This window comes from Loxodonta africana, chromosome 10 (assembly GCF_030014295.1).
Source record: "Loxodonta africana isolate mLoxAfr1 chromosome 10, mLoxAfr1.hap2, whole genome shotgun sequence".
NCBI classification, from domain to species: Eukaryota; Metazoa; Chordata; class Mammalia; order Proboscidea; family Elephantidae; genus Loxodonta; species Loxodonta africana.
Window position 1 is genome coordinate 59,020,696 of NC_087351.1, and position 19,329 is coordinate 59,040,024.

At 34.7% G+C, this 19,329-nt stretch overlaps 1 protein-coding gene and 1 pseudogene across 1 annotated transcript in view; both read right to left on the bottom strand.

Annotated features, from left to right (window-relative positions):
- Positions 1 to 19,329, bottom strand: part of MDGA2 (MAM domain containing glycosylphosphatidylinositol anchor 2) — a 536,185-nt gene that overhangs the window by 426,729 nt on the left and 90,127 nt on the right. The window contains exon 2 of the mRNA XM_003408516.3: positions 7,172 to 7,346. Within this exon, the coding sequence (XP_003408564.2) occupies positions 7,172 to 7,346 (175 nt within the window). The remainder of the gene's footprint in view (positions 1 to 7,171; positions 7,347 to 19,329) is intronic.
- LOC111750196 (large ribosomal subunit protein eL6-like) lies at positions 1,207 to 2,594 on the bottom strand (annotated as a pseudogene).

A 19,329-nucleotide genomic window follows, 5' to 3' on the forward strand; every position in this document is an offset into this window, starting at 1 on the left:
TATAAAATGTTTAATGGAGATTGGAAAAGATTTGTCTCATGTGTGAACAGTGTCTGCACACATGAAAACTTATTAAGCTAATGCCTCTAAATCTAATTTCTTTTTGAATTAAAAAGAAGTTTTAATCAAATTTTAACCTTTAAAGCTATATGACCTTTATTACCCTGTGAACAACACTCATGGCAGAGAATAAGTGAAAGAATTAGATGAATACAGTTTTGGAAAATAGTTTAAATGTCTTCAAGAATCACAAGGTAACATATGTATTTTGGGATGAGAACTTCAAAATCTGTGAATCTACATTTTTTTTTCCCTACATAGAATAAGCTCTCTTTCTTTCAAAGTGATGGATCTTGGGGGGCTCTCAGTGAGTAGCCATTTCTTCTTACAAAGGACAAATGAAGCATTATCAGTATTTAGAGAATTTTCACACTCATCAGTAGTTCTGCAGTCCTAAAATGACAATATTTATTTTATGCCTTACATAAGTGGAGATTATCAATCATATGGTCTAAAAATCCTGGCAGTAAAAGTTCAACACAATCTGAGAGCCCATCTTTCAAATTAAGTTCTCATTTCTCCTCCAAACTCACCATCCTAGTCACTATTGCCCGAAACACTTTGTTTATTCTCTTTTCTGGGCCTTTAATCAAACTGATCACACAATTTAAATATCATTGGCTTTCCCCCCTACTTACTTAAAACGTATTCTGTGAAGAACTGTCTGATATTTTACACTACTTTCAGGCTAACATGTTAAGAGTTTCATAGGTGCTGGGAAAAGACATAAGACTCCTAGCTCAGAGACATAGGACTTTATTACTCATGTTATAGCTGGAAGCATGAGCTTCAAGTTTGCATACGTTCTTCTTGGCCCTCAAGTTCCATATGGAATACTGTGGAGCAGCCCAGGGGAGTGTTGTGTACACAATGGGCTTGGGTCACAGCTAAGCGACCCTGAGTTTAGTAAAAGGCCTGCTAGCAAAAAGGTCCAATCTCTACCCTGCAGGAAGGCATTAACTTTATTATCTTGGTCAGGAACGAAACCTACCCTCTGCCCTAGAGGCAGACATTATCTCTACTATTCAAGGCGATTTGCTATAAAATCATCCTTGAAAAGAGTTCAGATCAAATGGTGTCACAAGACATGCAGAAATAACATGGAGAGTTGTCCCTCAAAACTCTTCCTGTATCTTACATTGCAAACTACAGTGTAAACCCTGCTTCTCTGATGACAACATCTGAGAGATGTTTTGGAATTTTCACACCACTGATATCAATTTTGGTGAAGGTAGCAATGACAAATTTCTAGTGTGTTCTCTGCAGAGAAACTTGATTGAAGGACAGAGGTCCAGTCACAAGTAGTAAGCCACTGCTCAGCTGCTTCAGGAAAACCACCCGCTTGCCTCTGCGGTGCCCAGTGAAGATGATCAGAATGGTCCTGGGAGTGATAGCATATCACAGTCTTCTCACATGCTGCCTGAAAGGTTTTTTGCCATGGCTCAACAGCTTCTGAGGCACATCTTCAGTGGGAAAATATCTAGGCATTTTGTGAAATTTAAACCACTTGGGTACCACCATTCTTGTTACTACCAACTGGTTTTGTGACAGTAGCAAGATCTTCTTCTTTTCAACCCTGGATTTAGTTGCTGAATACTTCCTCTTGTACGTGATCTTTCTGGAATACACGGCTGACTAGGAAGATCTGCCAATTCCTCTGACTAGGACGGTGACTTAGTTATCAAGTGCTGCTATAACAGAAATACCACAAATGGATGGCTTTAACAAAGAGAAATTTATTCTCTCACAGTCTAGGCCAGAAGCCTGAATTCAGAGTCCCAGCTCCAGGGGAAGGGTTTCTCTTTCTGTTGGCTCTAGTGGAAGGTCTTGTCATCAATCTTCCCCAGTCGAGGAGCTTTTCAGTGCAGGGACCCTGGGGACAATGGATACATTATTCTTCTGGTTCTTATTTCTTGGTGGTTTGAGGTCCTCCTGTCTCTCTGCTCGCTTCTTTCTTTTATATCTCAAAAAAGACTGACTTAAAACAAAACTCGTAGATTGAATTCTACCTCATTGATAACATAGAGATAAGATTTACAACACGTAGGAAAATCACATCAGATGACAAAATGGTGGACAATCATAGGATACTGAGAATCATGGCCTAGCCAAGTTGACACACATTTTTAGGGGACACAATTCAATTCGCTACAGACAGGATCTAGGCTGCAGTGGGGCTTCCCCTTATTGGGCTTTTTGCCCTTGAGGTTACCCTTCTTAACCTTGCCCTAGAATCTGCTTTCTTGGCTTCAGGCTTCTACTCCTTAGTAACCGGCTTCTCAGCCTTTTTACCAGCCATCTTGCAAGATGGAAAAGAGTTCTATTGATATTACTGTCATCATCTTTAATATTCTAAGAGCTCTTTCATAATCTCCAAAAAAATTTATATTCTCCTGTTATTGTTGCATGGTTGTAATATTTTTCTTAGAATATTAATTACAAATATCAATAATTAGCTGGGGTTTTTTTTAGCCTCCTCCAATTATCTTCGTTTTCCAAATTCTTTTTCTTCTTCCCCCTTTTCTTTGTCTTGGTCTCCCTCTTTCCTGTTCGAAGATTATCTCAAATACCGGGTTATTTCATATGCTCATACTTACAAATTAGTCATTGAAGAACTTATTGGAAGTTCTTTATCAAATGGTAGGCTTCATTCTGAGCATATTAATTGGGCTGTTTAACCACAGCACCCAATTGTCAGGATCTATAGGCTTTATTTCTTGGGTTGATCAGTTTTCCAAGGGAGGAATCTTTCAATCCCTTGCCTAGATGACATAATACTGATCAGCATTTCAGAGTCAAATGTAAGAAGCAGCTGGGATTACCATGTAAACTTTCACTTAATACCACTGGTTTAAGTACAATACTATCGCCTCTTCTTTTAGATGACTTCAGATTTCTTAGTTTAAATTTCTTTCATTCAATATCTCACAAAAATAAATTTCTAGCCTTCTGGATTGACTGAGAAGTCGAGAGGGGTTGGAGGAGTTGGCAGTGGGCTGTGTACAATGTGGGAGGGGATCTGGGTGTGTAACAGCTTCTTACACAGACTTTCAACTGATTTTCTGTTTTTGGATCAAATTATGACCTCACTTTAAGATGCAACTGATGCCTCCAGTATCTGAGCTTTTTGGGATTCTTCAGCATAAGTTTTTATTTGAGCTTTATTTGGTATGTTAAGCAGCTGTCATTCCTTGTTCCCATTCCCTTTTTAATTGTGGGTATATGTCTTTTCATTATTATAGTTGTTGTTTTACTCCATTACTATTGTTTTAGCATAATTTCAGGGGGAAAACATGGAGAATGTTAAAAAAGTAGGGTTAAGTAAAACTATTTCTAAATGTTTTTAAAAATATATGGTTGGCTTTTTTTTTTTTTTTTTTTAGACTTTCTGAAGGTATTTCCCACCAAAGGAAGAATTGTAATTTACCAGCCTTTTATTAGCAATATTTGTATAAGTGAATGGATCAGATTTTGGGGGAAAAATTAAATCTGTATGATTATGAAGCCTACCAGGCTATAAATATAAATTGATATGGAATTATATTTCATATAACTCTTGGAATGCTTTTTAAAAAAATTCTTAAAAATAAAATGATAGGTCCTATAAATTGAGGAATATATTTATGATAACAATTTCTCAAAATACTAACACAGAGAAAACCATATTCTTGATCGACATAGTAAAAAAAAATGTGGTAGTTTCTTTACAAAAATTGTGTATTCCAATTTTTGTACTGTAAGAACTTTTATAAAATTAGGTAGGAAGAAGGTGCTAATGCAGATTAATAAGCATTCCCTAAAGAATCAAAATGTTAAAAATAGTTCCACAAATATTTCAAAATATTTAACAAAAATCACCTCGTTTTATATGTCTCACCATTGTAGCAAGTTCCTTTTCTGAAACTGAATTTCTTCATTAAAATAATGAGGGTTAGCCCTAAATGTTATTTTAGCTAGGTTTTAGCTCTAATATCTAGAAACTTATGATCAGAACATGAGGTTTAATGAGAGATATACATTTCCACTATTATGAAAGCTCTCCAAGACTATTGAGATAGCGGGGCAGCTTCTAGAGACATCCTACCACAGGGGGTTCAAGGTTATATTTTAATATTATTTATTGGGATTTTTGTTCAATCCAACCCATAGCCTGCCTCAGTTTGGTGTTACAAATATGTCTTGCTGACGATGTCTTTGTGTTTTATATTCCATGCCTATCCTCTGTTCCAGTTCTACCAATGTTGATGAAAGTTCCACACGAGGAACAAGCTTAGAATAAGAAGTAGAAATCTGCAGTGCAGCTGATGGATCTAAAACCATTGCTCCAAAAAGAAAAATGGTCCTACTGTTTTAGCATTTCCCAAAAATAGTTAAAGCAAAAGCACCTGAATTGTAATTGCTAACTTGTTTATGGTTTACAATAAATGAATATCTATTCAATCAGGCAACAAACCAGCATATCAATAGCCCAACTACAGATGAATCTTAAATACTATATTCCAAGTTTAGACAACAAGGTCATCGAATTTAAACACAGCACTGATGTGGTAGTCACTTTCTTACTGTCAATAATAGAGCAGGTTTTAAATTATAAAGATTTATGCAGAGAAAACATACCTAAACCTAAGAACTCTAGTCTTCAATCAAAGCTATATTTGGAACACACAGATTCTTCACATAGTCCTACTTGCACAGTGTTTCAGACAGTCAAAACATGTTTGAAACTTTAGTATCCAAAATAATTTATTTATTCAGAACCTGAAAGAATAGACATAACTGCTTAAGAAGAATGTCTAGCTCTCCATAAGAAAAATCTACTTTGGAACCAAAGGTAAGGCATTCCTGCAATAGGCTGTATTAGAGATGCAACATTTACTCAGAGTCTGGATTTTAACTTATGTTATTGTCTCAAATAATATCACTTTTGACAGCTGTCTAATAAAAGCTAGCCACCAAAATAGTACTGAACACAGTGCTTCAATATGGCATGTATCACAGTGGCATTAAAATTAAAATAAAATAAGATAGTTGCCAAGTCCAGATTATGTGGGAAAAATCCCAGTAGGAGTCAAAGAAGAGGAAGGTAACTGAGATCTAGTGCCTTCAGGCATGGCTGCAAGAAAGATAAATCAAGCCTTAAAAGACTAACATGCCTTAGGGAAACTGGAGGGAACAGTAATAGTGTTTCTAGCAAGGTGCACAATATGCGCTAAGATGCTGCGGTGCAACAGAGCTTGGACATCAAGAGGTATTAAGCAGACAGAAAACAGAAGACACAATGCAGAAGAGTACTAAAAAGGCTCTGTAGTAAGAGGAGGAAAAGGGAACATTAAAAAGTCTCTAAAAATGAATTTCTCTCCTTTTTTATGTATTTGACTTAAGCACAGAAATCCAATTTTAAAAAATTCATTAAGAAATCTATTGTGGTAGCAATGCAGGTCACAATCTCTATGCAAAATATTCAGAGAATGTCCTCCAAACATTTTCAGATTTTAAAAAGATGTTGTTGTTAGTTGGCATTGAGTCACTTCCAACTCATGGTGACAGTACACATACCATGTATTATGGAATACACTCAGCAGGATCTGCAGCTACACTTTGTAATCAAATACACTATTTCTTAAGCAAAACATAATGATTATCCATACAAAGTAGGGTAAATAAGGACAATAAATAGTTTTTATTGGTTCACAACAGGTTTTGCAAAGAAAAGTTACCAAAACAAAACACAAAAACTAACAACACAAAAAATAAAAAATAAATTTTATTTTTATTTTTATTTATTTTTTTCAGAATATTGATGACATGTACTTTCAAACTCCACGGCCAAAACTTGAATAGCTAAAGAAATAGGTATGTACTCTAGAAAGCTATATAAAAGAGGTTATCATATTTAAAAGTGAAATATAAACAAAATATTAAAATATATAGAAAAATAGTATATGTACTGGAAAATATTTGATCAGGGGAAGGAAGGCCAGAATCTATGCTGTGGTTAGAAAATCTGTGGGTTAAGGTCAACCCTGTACAACAATAGAGATGGGGAGAGAGTGCCATAGAAGATGCAGATGCTGAAGTTACACCAACGGTTAGATCTCAGGCTACAAAATAAATGCCCCAGAGAAGGGGACATGGACTAGCTCTTTCCCATTGTTTCCAGAAAAAAAGTAAGCATATGAATGCAGAAGTCAAGTCACAAACACAGCCCTCTTGCTCATTTCCCAGTGCTCTAAATAAAAAGGCAGGCGGTAGGAAGGTAGGTAGAAAGGCAGGAGCTCCTAACTTGATTATTAATGTTGCAAGTAATGTAAGGAGGAAAAAAATTCTTACATTAGAGAGTTAAAAAATAAAATGCAAAATTTTGAAAAAAAGATTATAGAGTGATGGATAAACACGTAGAAAAGAGCAGACAGATGTGGGTTCTTGCTTTGTTTTAGTATGGAAGAAAGTGAGGAGAACAAGAGGATTGTAAAAGTGGAGGGAAGGGTTTCAGCCAAGAACAAAAAGTGGGAAAATGAGATTAAAAGCAAAAATAACTGAACCAACAGTTTACAGGTAGCACAGCATTGCCTAAGATTGTTCCGGATTACTTTCTATTCAGGTAGATCACAGACTCTACACAGACATGTTTCTCATTCACAAGCCAATCCCTATAGATCCACTTATATAATGTAATTAAAATGAATATTCATAGCTGTATTTACATAAATGTAAAGTTAACACGTGTGACAGTACATACAGGATAATCCTTTCTTGATAAAAATTTAAAAAAGCAATTTTTTATTTATAGGCACTGTGAAAACACTAACAATCACTGCTTGGATTATAGGTAATGTTTCTTCTCTTTTTGTTAACAGGGTTCTAAAATGTTCTACAATGAACATGCATTATTTTATCATAAAAACTATGAAAATTTCTGATGAAGACTACTTCTTCAAGAAATAAGTTGAATGAGCTCTCAATATATTATACACTAAACAACTAAACAAAACTATTTTGGAGAATAAACGTTTTCCTTAATAGCTTTAACAACTAAAAAATGGATCTAAAGTTGTAGGACAGAAGAAATCCTTTGTAGAGTTAATCCTAATTTTCTGGGAAATGTACTTACAGTAGACATCCACTCTGATTGACTTTATCGCTGGGGACCCCAAGCCGTTCTCTGCTTTACAGTAATACCGGCCTCCTTGGTGTCGCTGAATATTTGTAATCCTCAAAGTCTCATTGAAGACGCTTGAGTCTTGGAATCTGTCAGAGGCACTTCCTGCTGTTTTGGTCCACCTGATCTGAGCAAGCATCAACAAAGATTGTTACTTTAGGTTGGTTTTCTCACAGAAAAAATCAAATAAAAAAACCAATCATACTTTTGAAGAGTCTGCTTTCAGAGCTGCTACGCATTTCCATTCTGGCAAAATTATTGAAAATCAAACAAAACTGTGCTTGTATACACAACTGAATTATAAAATTTAAAATTCAACATCATCATTGTATAGTGTCAAACCAAACCCGTTGCCGTCAAGTGGATTCCAACTCATAGCAACCTTACAGGACACAATAGAACTGCCCTATAGAATTTCCAAGGAGCACCTGGTGGATTCGAACTGCCGAACTTTTGATTAGTAGACGTAGCTCTTAACTACTGTGCCACCAGGGTTTGTATAGTGTATGTAACTCTAATTCAGTTGAACAGAATTCGTCAATAGCTAAGTCAGTGTGGAGGGCAATATGACACAAAAGGACGTTATGTATAGGTAGTACACTGGAAAGAAATATAGATTAGTTTTTCCAAACCCTGCACAGTATTTTTTACTTGTTCAATGCAGTTAGGCTCTCAATGTCTTTTCGGACACGCTACATTATTTTATTTTAAATTTCCCATTTGATTGGGATATGTTCATATATTATCATAATGACTTATTGAGATTGTGGGTAATTTTATACACCTGGTTGTTAAAAGAAGCTTTTTAAAATTCTTTGCTTTAAAAAGCTCACAAATGACTGTTTTGATAATTAGGATTTACTTTACATCAATAATTATTTTCAAAAAATGTGCAAACTTTTTCAAAGAGAAATTTCTATTATACTGCCAAAACACTTTGAATATCTAAAACATTCCATTATAAACAATACCATTCTTTTAAACACAGCTGTGTACAACAGACTTCATTTTTGCTGGCAATAAAGACCGGCATTCAACTCAAATTTTGTGCATTTCAGTTTATAAAATCCGAATAAAAACCACATAATGATACTGTAAAGTGATACAAAATAGGGAGAAAAGAGGATTTGGTTTTATTTTTCTCCAGTCCCTGCTGCATAATATATTTTTATTTGCCTTTTTTTTTTTTTTTAATTAGTTTTAGGTTGAGGAATGGGTGACAGAAATCCTCTGTCCAAACAAAAAGGAAAAATGAAATTAAACACTGAACCTCAAAATTGAAATCCTATAATAATGCCAAATTTATATCTATTGTTATAAACTATTAATTTAATTAAAATGTGGGTATTAATGTCCTTGAAATATTTTAAAGAGTCCTCTGCATCATTAAAGTATCATTATGTACATACTGATGTTTTCCCCTTAATTATATACAAAAATAAATATCAAATATTAGTTCAATGCCTTTTACGTACATGGAATATACCACAATGTGACGATTTCCAACCTCAGTCAGTACACCCACAAAAAAGAGAGAGTGTAATAAGGGTGCTGTTTTGATAAGTAATATCTCTGTGAAGAAATCCAGAACACTATGTTCATTTCAATTGCAAGATCTACAGGTAAACAAATAGATTTAAGTAAAAAATTACTTACCCTTGTTCTTGTATAAAGACCAAAACCAAACCAATTGCAGTTAAATCAATTCCAACTCCTGGCAATCCCATGTGTTGCAGAGTAAAACTGCACTCCACAGTGGGTTTTTGTTGTAGTTGAGAATATAATAGCTGAACATACGTCAATTCAACCATCTCTACATATACAATTCAATGACATTGATTACATTTTTCCAATTGTACAACCATTCTTACAGTCCTTTTTGGAGCTGTTTCTCCCCCATTAACATAAACTCATTGCCCACTAAGGTTCCTATTTAATCTTTGAATAGCTACTGTCACTTAGATTGCATATAGTTCATTCTTAAAAGAGCATAATGCTCAAGGCAGATATTTTTTACTAGTTAAGCTAAACTACTGTTCAGTTTTAAGAAGACATTAGGGGATATATTTGGTTTAAGATTTAAAGATTATCTCAGGGCAACAATTTCAGGAGTTCATCCAGCCTCTATGGCTCCAGAAAATCTGGAGTCCATGAGAACTGGAAATTCTGTTCTACATTTTGTCCCCTTTGATCAGGATTCCTCTACAGAATCTTTGATCAAAATGTTCAGTAATGGTAGCCAGGTACCATCTAGTTCTTCTGGTCTCATGGCAAAGGAGGCAGTTGTTCACTGAGGCAATTAACCACACATTCCATATCCTTCTCCTATTTCTGACTCTCCTTCTTCCTCTGTTGCTCCGGCCTTAAACTGTCCTGCCTTAAATGGCCATTTGTAAGCTTAAGACCCCAGAAGCTACACAACAAACTAGAAGGCAGAATGGCTATGATCTTCAGAAGTAGACTGCCAGGCTTTTACTCTGAGGTACCTCTGGATTAGTTTGAACCACCATGTTTACAGTTAGTAGTAGAGCAATTAACCGTTTGTTCCATATATACAACAAACTATATATATATATCTCATGCTCCTTGTAGAAACAGATATTAATTCCCTCAGAAAATAGATATATCTCAGAAAGAATATATAAATAAACTATAATTTCAATTAAAATACATGTTTTCTTTGAATTTCACAATATAATACTAAAGTTGATTTGGAAAAAAATAATATTTCAGAATATAACAACTAATTTCAGGATAAGAAGAGTCAATGAACTAGATTAGCCCTTTCAGATATTAAAAAAATATGATATTAAGATAAAATGATTAAGTTATATAATACTGGTACAGTACTAAATATGATTTAGGGAGAAAGAACAAACTATGGTATAGACTGGTAGTTATCAAACTTTTTGGTTTTAGAACACCTTATTGCTGTAAAAATTATTGTTGTGTTGTTAGGAACCATCCAGTCGGTTCTGACTCATAGAAATTCTACGTGCAACAGAACAAAATCCTGCCTGGCCCTGCGCTATCCTCACAATCATTATTATGCTTGAGGCCACTGTCGCAGCCACTGTGTCAATCCATCTTGTTGAGGGTCTTCCCCTTTTTCACTGACCCTCTACTTTACTAAGCATGACATTCTTCTCCAGGAACTGGTTGCTCCTCATAACATGTCCAAAGTACATGAGACGAAGTCTTGCCATCCTCGCTTCTAAGCAGCATTCTGGCTGTACTTCTTCCAAGACAAATTTGTTTGTTCTTTTGGCAGTCCATGGTGTATTTGATATTCTTTGCCAACACCATAACCCAAAGGCATCAATTCTTGTTCAGTCTTCCTTATTCATTGTCCAACTTTCATATGCATGTGAGGCGACTGAGAACACCATGGCTTGGATCAGGCGCACCTTAGTTCTTAGAGTGATATCCTTGCTTTTTAACACTTTAAAGAGGTCGTTTGCAGAAGATTTTCCCAGGGCAAGTTATTGTGGACCTCAAGTGGTTTTTGTTTATGTGCATTATATTTATTTATAATCATTAAAAAAAAAAAAATTGCCAAAAGACAAAACAAACAAAAAATGTTGCCATGTAATGGATTCCCGCTCTTTGATTGCTAACCTAAAGGTTGGTTGTTTGAACCCACCCAGTGAACTTACCCAGCAGCTCTACAGGAGTGTCAAGATTATTCTTGTTGGGTGCTGTTAAGTCGATTTCAACTCATAGTGACCCCATGTGACAGAGCAGAACTGCCGCATAGGGTTTTCTTAGCTGTAATCTTTATGAAAGCTGCTGGTCAGATCCTTCTCTTGAAGAGCCACCAGGTGGGTGTGAACCTCCAACCTCTGGGTCAGCAAACTACTTAACAGTTGCACCACCAGGGCTCAGCAAGAAAGCTGTCTGCAACAGTTCTACTATGTAACACAAAAGGTTGCCATAATTATCACATTATAAATTAAAATTGAGATAACATTAAACTGTGTATTATTAACTTATTTCAAAAAATCACATTAATAAGCTCATATGATACTAACATAACTAACATATTTAATCAGAAACTGTATTTTCCAAAACAAAAATAACTTAGTAAGAAGAGTGGCACTGCTGATAGTTTTTCAAACCTCTCTAATGTCTGGCTCAGTAAAAAAGAGCTAGTTGGGTTATCTCCTGTATGCAATCTGCTTTGATTGAAACATATGAAGAAAATCTGGCTTTAAACATATTAGTTGGAAAGGGAGCAGTATTTTAATAGGCTTTTCAGATAATTGTGGATATTCTTCTCTGATGTCATTAAAACTGATAAGTGGTGTTTCTTAATGCTTGTAAAGTGGAGTGTGCAACCGTATCAATAAAGTTTTTCTCTGTTACATTAAAATCCATTGCTCTATCTTACACTTTGAATCTTTTACTCATGTATGATTCTATAACATCATGCACTAGTCATTGGGAAAATTTAGGTTCACTGAGTTTTGTAGATCTTCTAAATGTTGACACGTTTCATTATACAATATTAACAACAACAAAAAAAAGTCACATTGGTTAATATGACCACCAATCTCCTCAGAAGAGTCTTTAAGTGTTGGGAAGTTGTCAAGCTTCTGTTGGTAGATTTTTCCAATATTCTAATTTAGTTTTTAAAATGTGAATTTTATTATTGCAACTAATACACTCAAGTTACTTTCTTTGAGGTGGCAGGCTCATATTATTGTTTTGTAAAAATATTTGTCAAATTTTCAAATCTGAATAACCATCATTTCTCCAACAATCATCCTTCTAAGTAAAAACAGTGTTCTATGAAAAAAAAGTGGCTACTTTAGAACACAATTCAATCATACAAGTCCTTTTCTTTGAAACAACCATGTTACTTGAGGATGTAACAAAAGTGCTTTATGTGCAATCCCTATTTTGTCACATACTCACGGTTCAAGATATTAAAAAATTAATAATCATTACTGACTCATCAAGGACATTCTTAAGTGACTTTGCTTCTTTAATGAGTGCATGGTGGTAGAGAATAGAATGACATTTAAGGCTTAGGATTTCATACAGGTGCATGTCAAAACAAAAGGGGAGAGATTGTTTAATGTTGCTGTAATGTATTTAAAAAGGAAAACAAAGCTGAATTTATCATCCATTGTTCGTGCCAAAATAAATTTCAGATGCATCTGAGATTTAAATGTAGAAAATCAAATCCATAATTGTTCTACAAATAAATATGAGAATTTTTTTATTTAATTGAAATGAGCAAATGTTTAATACAAAGCTCAAAATTCATAAAAGAAAACTTTGATTAATATGCTACTCTTTTTTTTAATTATATGAAAATATATTATAAATAAGAATACAAGGTTAGTTTCTGTAATGTAGACATGGTGCACTAAAGGATAAATAAGCTAAGGAATATAACAGAAAATTTAGGGAAAAAAAATAAATACAAATGGGCATTAACCAAAATCCATTGCCATGGAGTTGATTCCAACTCATAGCAATCCTACAGGACAGAGTAGAACTGCCCTATAGAATTTCCAAGGAGCAGCTCATGGATTTGAACTGCTGACCTTTTGGTTAGCAGTGGTAGCCCTTAACCACTTCACTATCAGGGTTTCCAAATGGGCATTATGTTTATAAAAAGATTCTCTCTCTTTTAATATAAATAAAGCCTTAAGGAACTGAATTTCATCTATTCAATAGTCACAAATACAGATGATATCTTATGCTGATGATGTTTCACAGTGGGATTGGAAGGAAATTGGTACAGTCTACCTTTCTGGGAGGTAATATTGTAAATTACATCAAAAACAGAAACAAACACACACTTTAGATTTAGTAATCATCTAGTTAAAAGTTAGCTTACTAACATATTGACACAAGAATACAGAATAATGAGCCTACTGTGAGTATAACAGTACAACACTGTTTTTAAACAAAACAAAACAAAACACACACACTGCTATCAAGCTGACTCCGACTCATAGTGACCCTACGAGACAGAGGAGAACTGCCCCACAGTGTTTCCAAGGAGCGGCTGGTGGATGCAAACTGCTACCATCTCGGTTAGCAGCTGAGCTCTTAACCACTGCATCACCAGGGCTCTAATTTAAATTTTACATTCTATCGTGGTTACAACACATTTACTCTAATTAAATAGGACACACCCATTCAAATAATTAAAATTAAAAAAATGTATTATTAAGTTAAAAAAGGAAAGGACAGAAGATAATGTTCCCAACTGCATTTAAAAAAAAAAAAGTGTATGTGTTTGCTTGTGTACATATAAACAATATGTTTACTGGAATTAGACATGGATCTATAAAAAAACAACATTAACTGTATGAGTAAGTAAAGAGAAGGGGTTAATGAAGTCTTTTATTTTTTTCATTTTATATATATTTTATGTCTTAGTTACATTTATTTTACCATGAACAAATATTGTTTGCTATAAATGAGTAAAGAAAGAGAGAAAGAAAGAAAGAAAATTCTTTAGAGAAACACAAAGAAATAGGGGAAGTAGAAAATAAAAGTAGAGAAGTAGAAAAATAATAATTTATAAAAGGGTTTTTTTAATTTATTTTTTCTCTATTTAAAAAAATATATACTGAAAGGAAATATTCCTAAACTGATGAAAGACATAAGCCTGCTCATTGAAAGGGCTTACCAAATTATATATCTATTTGTTTAGAAAAGACACCTCCAAGCATACTCTGATGAAAGTTGTGACCTCGAAGTCTACAAAGAAAACCCTATAGGCTTCCGTGTAGAAGAACAAACAGTTGTACTGTGTCAGACCCTGCTCCATCCCTAGTGTTGGCTCTACCCTTCTTCCATAGTTAGAGAACCCCACATTATTAATCAGGCACATAGTCACCCAGGAGAAGAAACATTTCCCAGCCTTCCACTCAGTTAAGTTCTTACAGGTGTTTTAAGCAGAAGGCAACAATCTCTATTTTGGTATTCCTTCCTACTGGCTTTCATCTTGAGCCAAGGGCTAATTTGCAATGAAAGTCAAGAACACAGAAGCAATGAAAGAGAAGAAAGCTGAATCCCTGACACCATGGAGTTGTACTTTACCTAACACGAATTATATATAGCCTTGGGCTTCCCCATGGGAGAGAAATAAAATTCTATTTTATTTACATCACTCTCTTTAGGGTTATCTGTTACTAAATAAAATAAAAATTAAAAAACCAAACCCATTGCTGTCAAGTCAATTCCAACTCACAGGGATCCTAGAGGACAGAGCAGAACTGCCTCATAGGGTTTCCGAGAAGTGGCTGGTGGATTCAAACTGCCGACCTTCTGGTTAGCGGCCATAGCTCTTAACCACTGTGCCACCAGGGCTCCCTTTTACTAACAGCCGTACCTAATTCAACTGTTACAAATGTAGTGGGCTGGGAGGTCAACTTGTCTTCAGGCTTCTCTTCTCCAACACTGTAAGCTAGAAGACTGTGGAATAGTATCCACATTTGCTGAAAAAAAGGGAGTCAGTATCCCAATATTGGATACCCAGTCAAGACCTCATTCATCTTAGTATGAACGAAAAATATTAAACGGTATAAGAACATTCAGTAAGCTCAGTATTAAGATATCATCTGAGGAAAATTGTTGAAACAATATTCTAACCATCTAACAAACCAGATCAGAAGCCTTAGGTTTGAAGACATAGAAAAGTATAGGGTGATAAGCTGTTAACAATAACATATGTGCATTTAATGGATAAGTAAATTTTGCCTGGAGAATATATAGAGATTCTTAAAACCAAAAGGACATAGAATACAGGGATTTGTAATAACCTCCCAAAATTTAGGAGTTTGGGGGTGGGAGTGGGGGTGCAAATAGGAGGTAAAACTTTTATGTCTTGTGAGGATAGAAGTGAAGTCATTCTAAAATCTTAAACTGTGAAAAAGTTGGAAGTAGAAACAGTGGGTCTCTGTGGGATAAACAGTAGGTATCTTGTTTACAAATAACAGTAGAATCATACACATCTGATTAAAATAATGAAAAAGGCACAATTCCATTAATGGAAGGGATATAAGCCAAAGGGGAAATAGAAGAGAAACTTGATAAAATGAGCAAAAATAAGGTAAACAGAGAAAACCAGATAATTTTAAAGAAATACTCAATAATAGCTATAGAACAAGATGGAAATAGTTTTATCAGTTATAGACAAAATGTGAATAGATTTTGTTTGCCCAGTAACAGAGTGTGCTAGACTAGATACAGAAGTAAAAACAGCTTATACGTTGTTTATGAAGAAGCAGAAAGAGGAGATGAAGGAGGAGGAGAGGACGAAGGAAGGAGAGGAGAAGAAGGGAAGAAGAAGAGGAAAAAGAAGAAGATAATTAAAACAAGGTAATAATAAAAGTTTGGAAGCCGAGATTGGAAAGGAAGGTATGGACAAAGTTGTAAAGGCATATGTAAACTAAAATCAATCACCCAGTTCATCAATCAGGAGAGAGAATATTCATACATACTGTTTTAATTAATATAAGATGAGCTTTGCATTTAAGAGGACTAAGAAGGGAAAGAAAGACATCACTTTATGTATTGATAAAGGTTACGATTAATACCAAAATTATATTGGCATTAATTGGTATGTAGTAAAGTACAGAGCAGCTAAAAATATAAAGCAAACAAATTTAGAAATGAAAGAACTTCAGAAACATGCAATTACTGTGGGAAATTCCAGTGCACCTATCTGAGAATCAGGCAGTTCTAGATAACATGTTCTTTTTCTAGTAAAATAAAAAATAAGACAAGGAGAAACTGAAAAATATACTTAACATGTGTAACTAATAAGCATATAGAAAGTCTTCCACACATAGAATAATAGATTTTTTTATATGTCCATTAAACATTTACAAAAAATCAATCATCAAAGAAATCCTTAATTAATTCAAAACAGTGATAGTATAGGCTACATTAAAAAAAAAAAAAAAAAAAAACATTACCTACACTTAATTCAGTATAGTTATAAATAATCAAAAGATGACTAAAAGAGATTAACACTTGGAAATCAAATTGTTTTTCAAAGAGAAAAGTAAAAAGGAAATTGCTAATGATCTAGAAATCAATGAATAGAAGAACATTTCATAGTAAAATCTATGAATACATTGAAAGGAGTACATAAAGGCAAATATAAGTCTGAAGTACTTTTTATATGAAAAATGATTAAATAAATACATAAATAACTATAATTAAGCATTCAATTTATTTTAATTAATGTAGGTTACTCAGTTCTAACCCTAAAATACTTACTGTTAACCATGGCAAATAGAAACAATTCATCTTTATCATTTTCTTCCCCTGCAGATTCTTACGTGCTGGTCTAGCATAGGTGTGCAGAATTGCATTGGAGAAATAATCAAATAGTGAGTACTACAGAAAGACTTCATGGATAAGTCAACATTGTATTCCCTAGCACCTAGCTCAGTAGATTATATATACTTGTGGAATGAAAATACGGGACTTGAGCTGAAAGTGAAGGGGTTGGTATAGTCAATGGTAAGGATAGGCTCAGCTGTAAGCAAAAGAGACAAATTAAAAATGACTTATACAAGATGAAAATTATATTCCGTCAAGTAAAAGTGTGGAGCAAGGCTGGCCAGCCCTCAGAGAGTGTGTTGCTTAAGCGCAAGGTCCAAAATGGCAGCTAGTATCTAGTCCTCACATTCCATTCTTGGCCGAAAGGAAAAAGGAAGAGGCAAAAACTGGTAGCTAGCTATCTCTTACAGAAGGTTCTGGAAACTACTTCATAATACTTCTGCTTACACTACATTGGTCACTATGTAGCTATGTCCATATCCCTAGCTACAAAAAAGTTGGGAAATTTACTCCTTACTCTGAATAGCACCTACATCCCAGCCTCCTGCTCATATCTGATGGTTCAATAACTATAGAAAAAGAGAAGAACGAACATTTGGGAAAACTACTAGCCCCACAGTGGAAATAAAATATTTCAAATTTCCAGATATGCTATTTTATTAAATATGATTGTGACAGTAATATAACCTTAAATAATTACTGACATAAAATAACTAACAGAAAAACAAAGATATTAGAATTCAGAGAATACTTTTTATTGTCAATCTCTACCTAACCTGAGAAAACAATTAACACAAAGATCTCCTTGGGATGCAGAACATATGCATAACTTAGAGCTATCCAGCTCCTAACATAGACATTCATATGATTTTTTGATATAATGATATTTTTGAAACATCATTATTTTATATAGCTTTAAGTAAAATAAAACTTGACTGAGATAATCTTGAAAGAACGTTGAAAACCTGAAGCACTAATCAAAGACAGATTTGGCTGAATCCAAAAGTATAATTGCATAGATCTTATCAACTAAATAGTTACATCTTAAAAATTCAAACACAGGTTCTTAGACTTCTAGCCCCACTCCTTTTAATTAATGCCTTGTAAATTATAATTTTGAATTGAACTCACTTCTATCAATTGCCAAGGAGTTAAACCATATATATGCCATCAATTTGCAGAAACAGAACTGAGCTTGTCCCAGGATGATCTGTGCTCTGAAAGATCCCTCATTGAAAAAATAAATAAATAAATAAAACCCAGGGCAAAAATAAGGTAAATATCCTCTGATATGCTGTAATTATCAGTATAATTATCACCGGAACCTTTGGGAACTAAACCTACAAAGCCGGTTACAGACAGCCTGGAAGCACATAAAGTAATACCTATGGGATTATACATACAAAGTATCCATTATAGTAAATAGAATTCTGAATGGCAAAGAACTCTAAATCATGAAGGTTCAATTGTTAATACATTGTAATGCATTGTATCAGTCTACCATAAATTACAGCAACATCTCCATTTGCTGTTAAATCTAATTTTAAAAAAAGAACCACAATTTTCTCAGAAAGAAACAACTTGAACCTGAAAAACTCCATACTCGAAGCATAATATACCATTTTTTTTAGTATACCTAAAATACTAGCAATCACTTCTACTACTAACATTAACATCAGTGATGATGATGATGATGGTAACATTGATAATAATATAATTTACAGCTTTAAAAGAACTCCTAAAGTTAAAGTTGTTCTCTGATATATGCCCACAGTGTGCAATGGAAGAATTTCTCAGTGCATGGGTACAAATAAGCAGCTCACTGCAGCAATAAATAAAAGGGAATCTGAAGAACAATGAGAGAGCCACACATTGTGTCATCTCATCAGCCAGAGAATAGAATGGTGACGGAAAGGGGTCCTCACGGCAATTGGGTTGGAAATAAAAGGAAAATAAATGAGATAAGGACATGGGTGTTTCTGAACACCAGATACATCCTAAATCAGAAATGACTTTAGCTCTTCTGACTTTTTTTTTTTTTTTTTACTGTGGCATTTATCTGGACATAAACTGGGGAATTTATTCACCTCCTGTATGAATAAACAATGGGAAGAAACTAAATAAATGTAGTGCTTATCTCTAACAGTGTATACGGGACACTAGCACAGGACCTGCTAGCATTACTTCAAGCCAGAGGTAACGGAAGAAGTGCAGCCTGGTGCAAATTCTTAGAAATATATGTCAACCTCATGTGTGTCAGAGTAGAACTGTGCTCCACTGGGTTTTCAATGGTTGATTTTTTGGAAGTAGATCACAAGGACTTTTTTCCAAGGAACCTCTGGGTGTACCTGAACCTCCAAAGTTTCAGTTAGCAGCTGAATTCATTAACCATTTGCACCAGCCAGAGACTTGAGAATCCCGTTACCCTTCCAGTATGCACCTCCCTCAGCTTCCATGTCCCCTGGAGCCCCTTTGCTGTTGGGAGCAGAGGCTCAGAAACATTTGAGAGTTTACTCTCCTGCGCCAGTGGCCCTTAGCCATGAGCAATTAGAGTGGGGAATAAAAGCCCAACTCCCTTGCATACAGTTAGGACAGACTCTGAGACAAAACTTGCAACCCATAGTTCCTCTTTGGGATCCAGCTGAAGCTGCCCTAATCACAGCATTACCCTGGGTCTTCCCTTTCCTCTCCTGCGTTCTCATTCCTTTAGCAGTTTCTCCTAAGAGCACTTCTTTAATAAATTCCTTACATATGAAGCCTCATCTCAGGCTCTACATCTAAAGAACCAGACT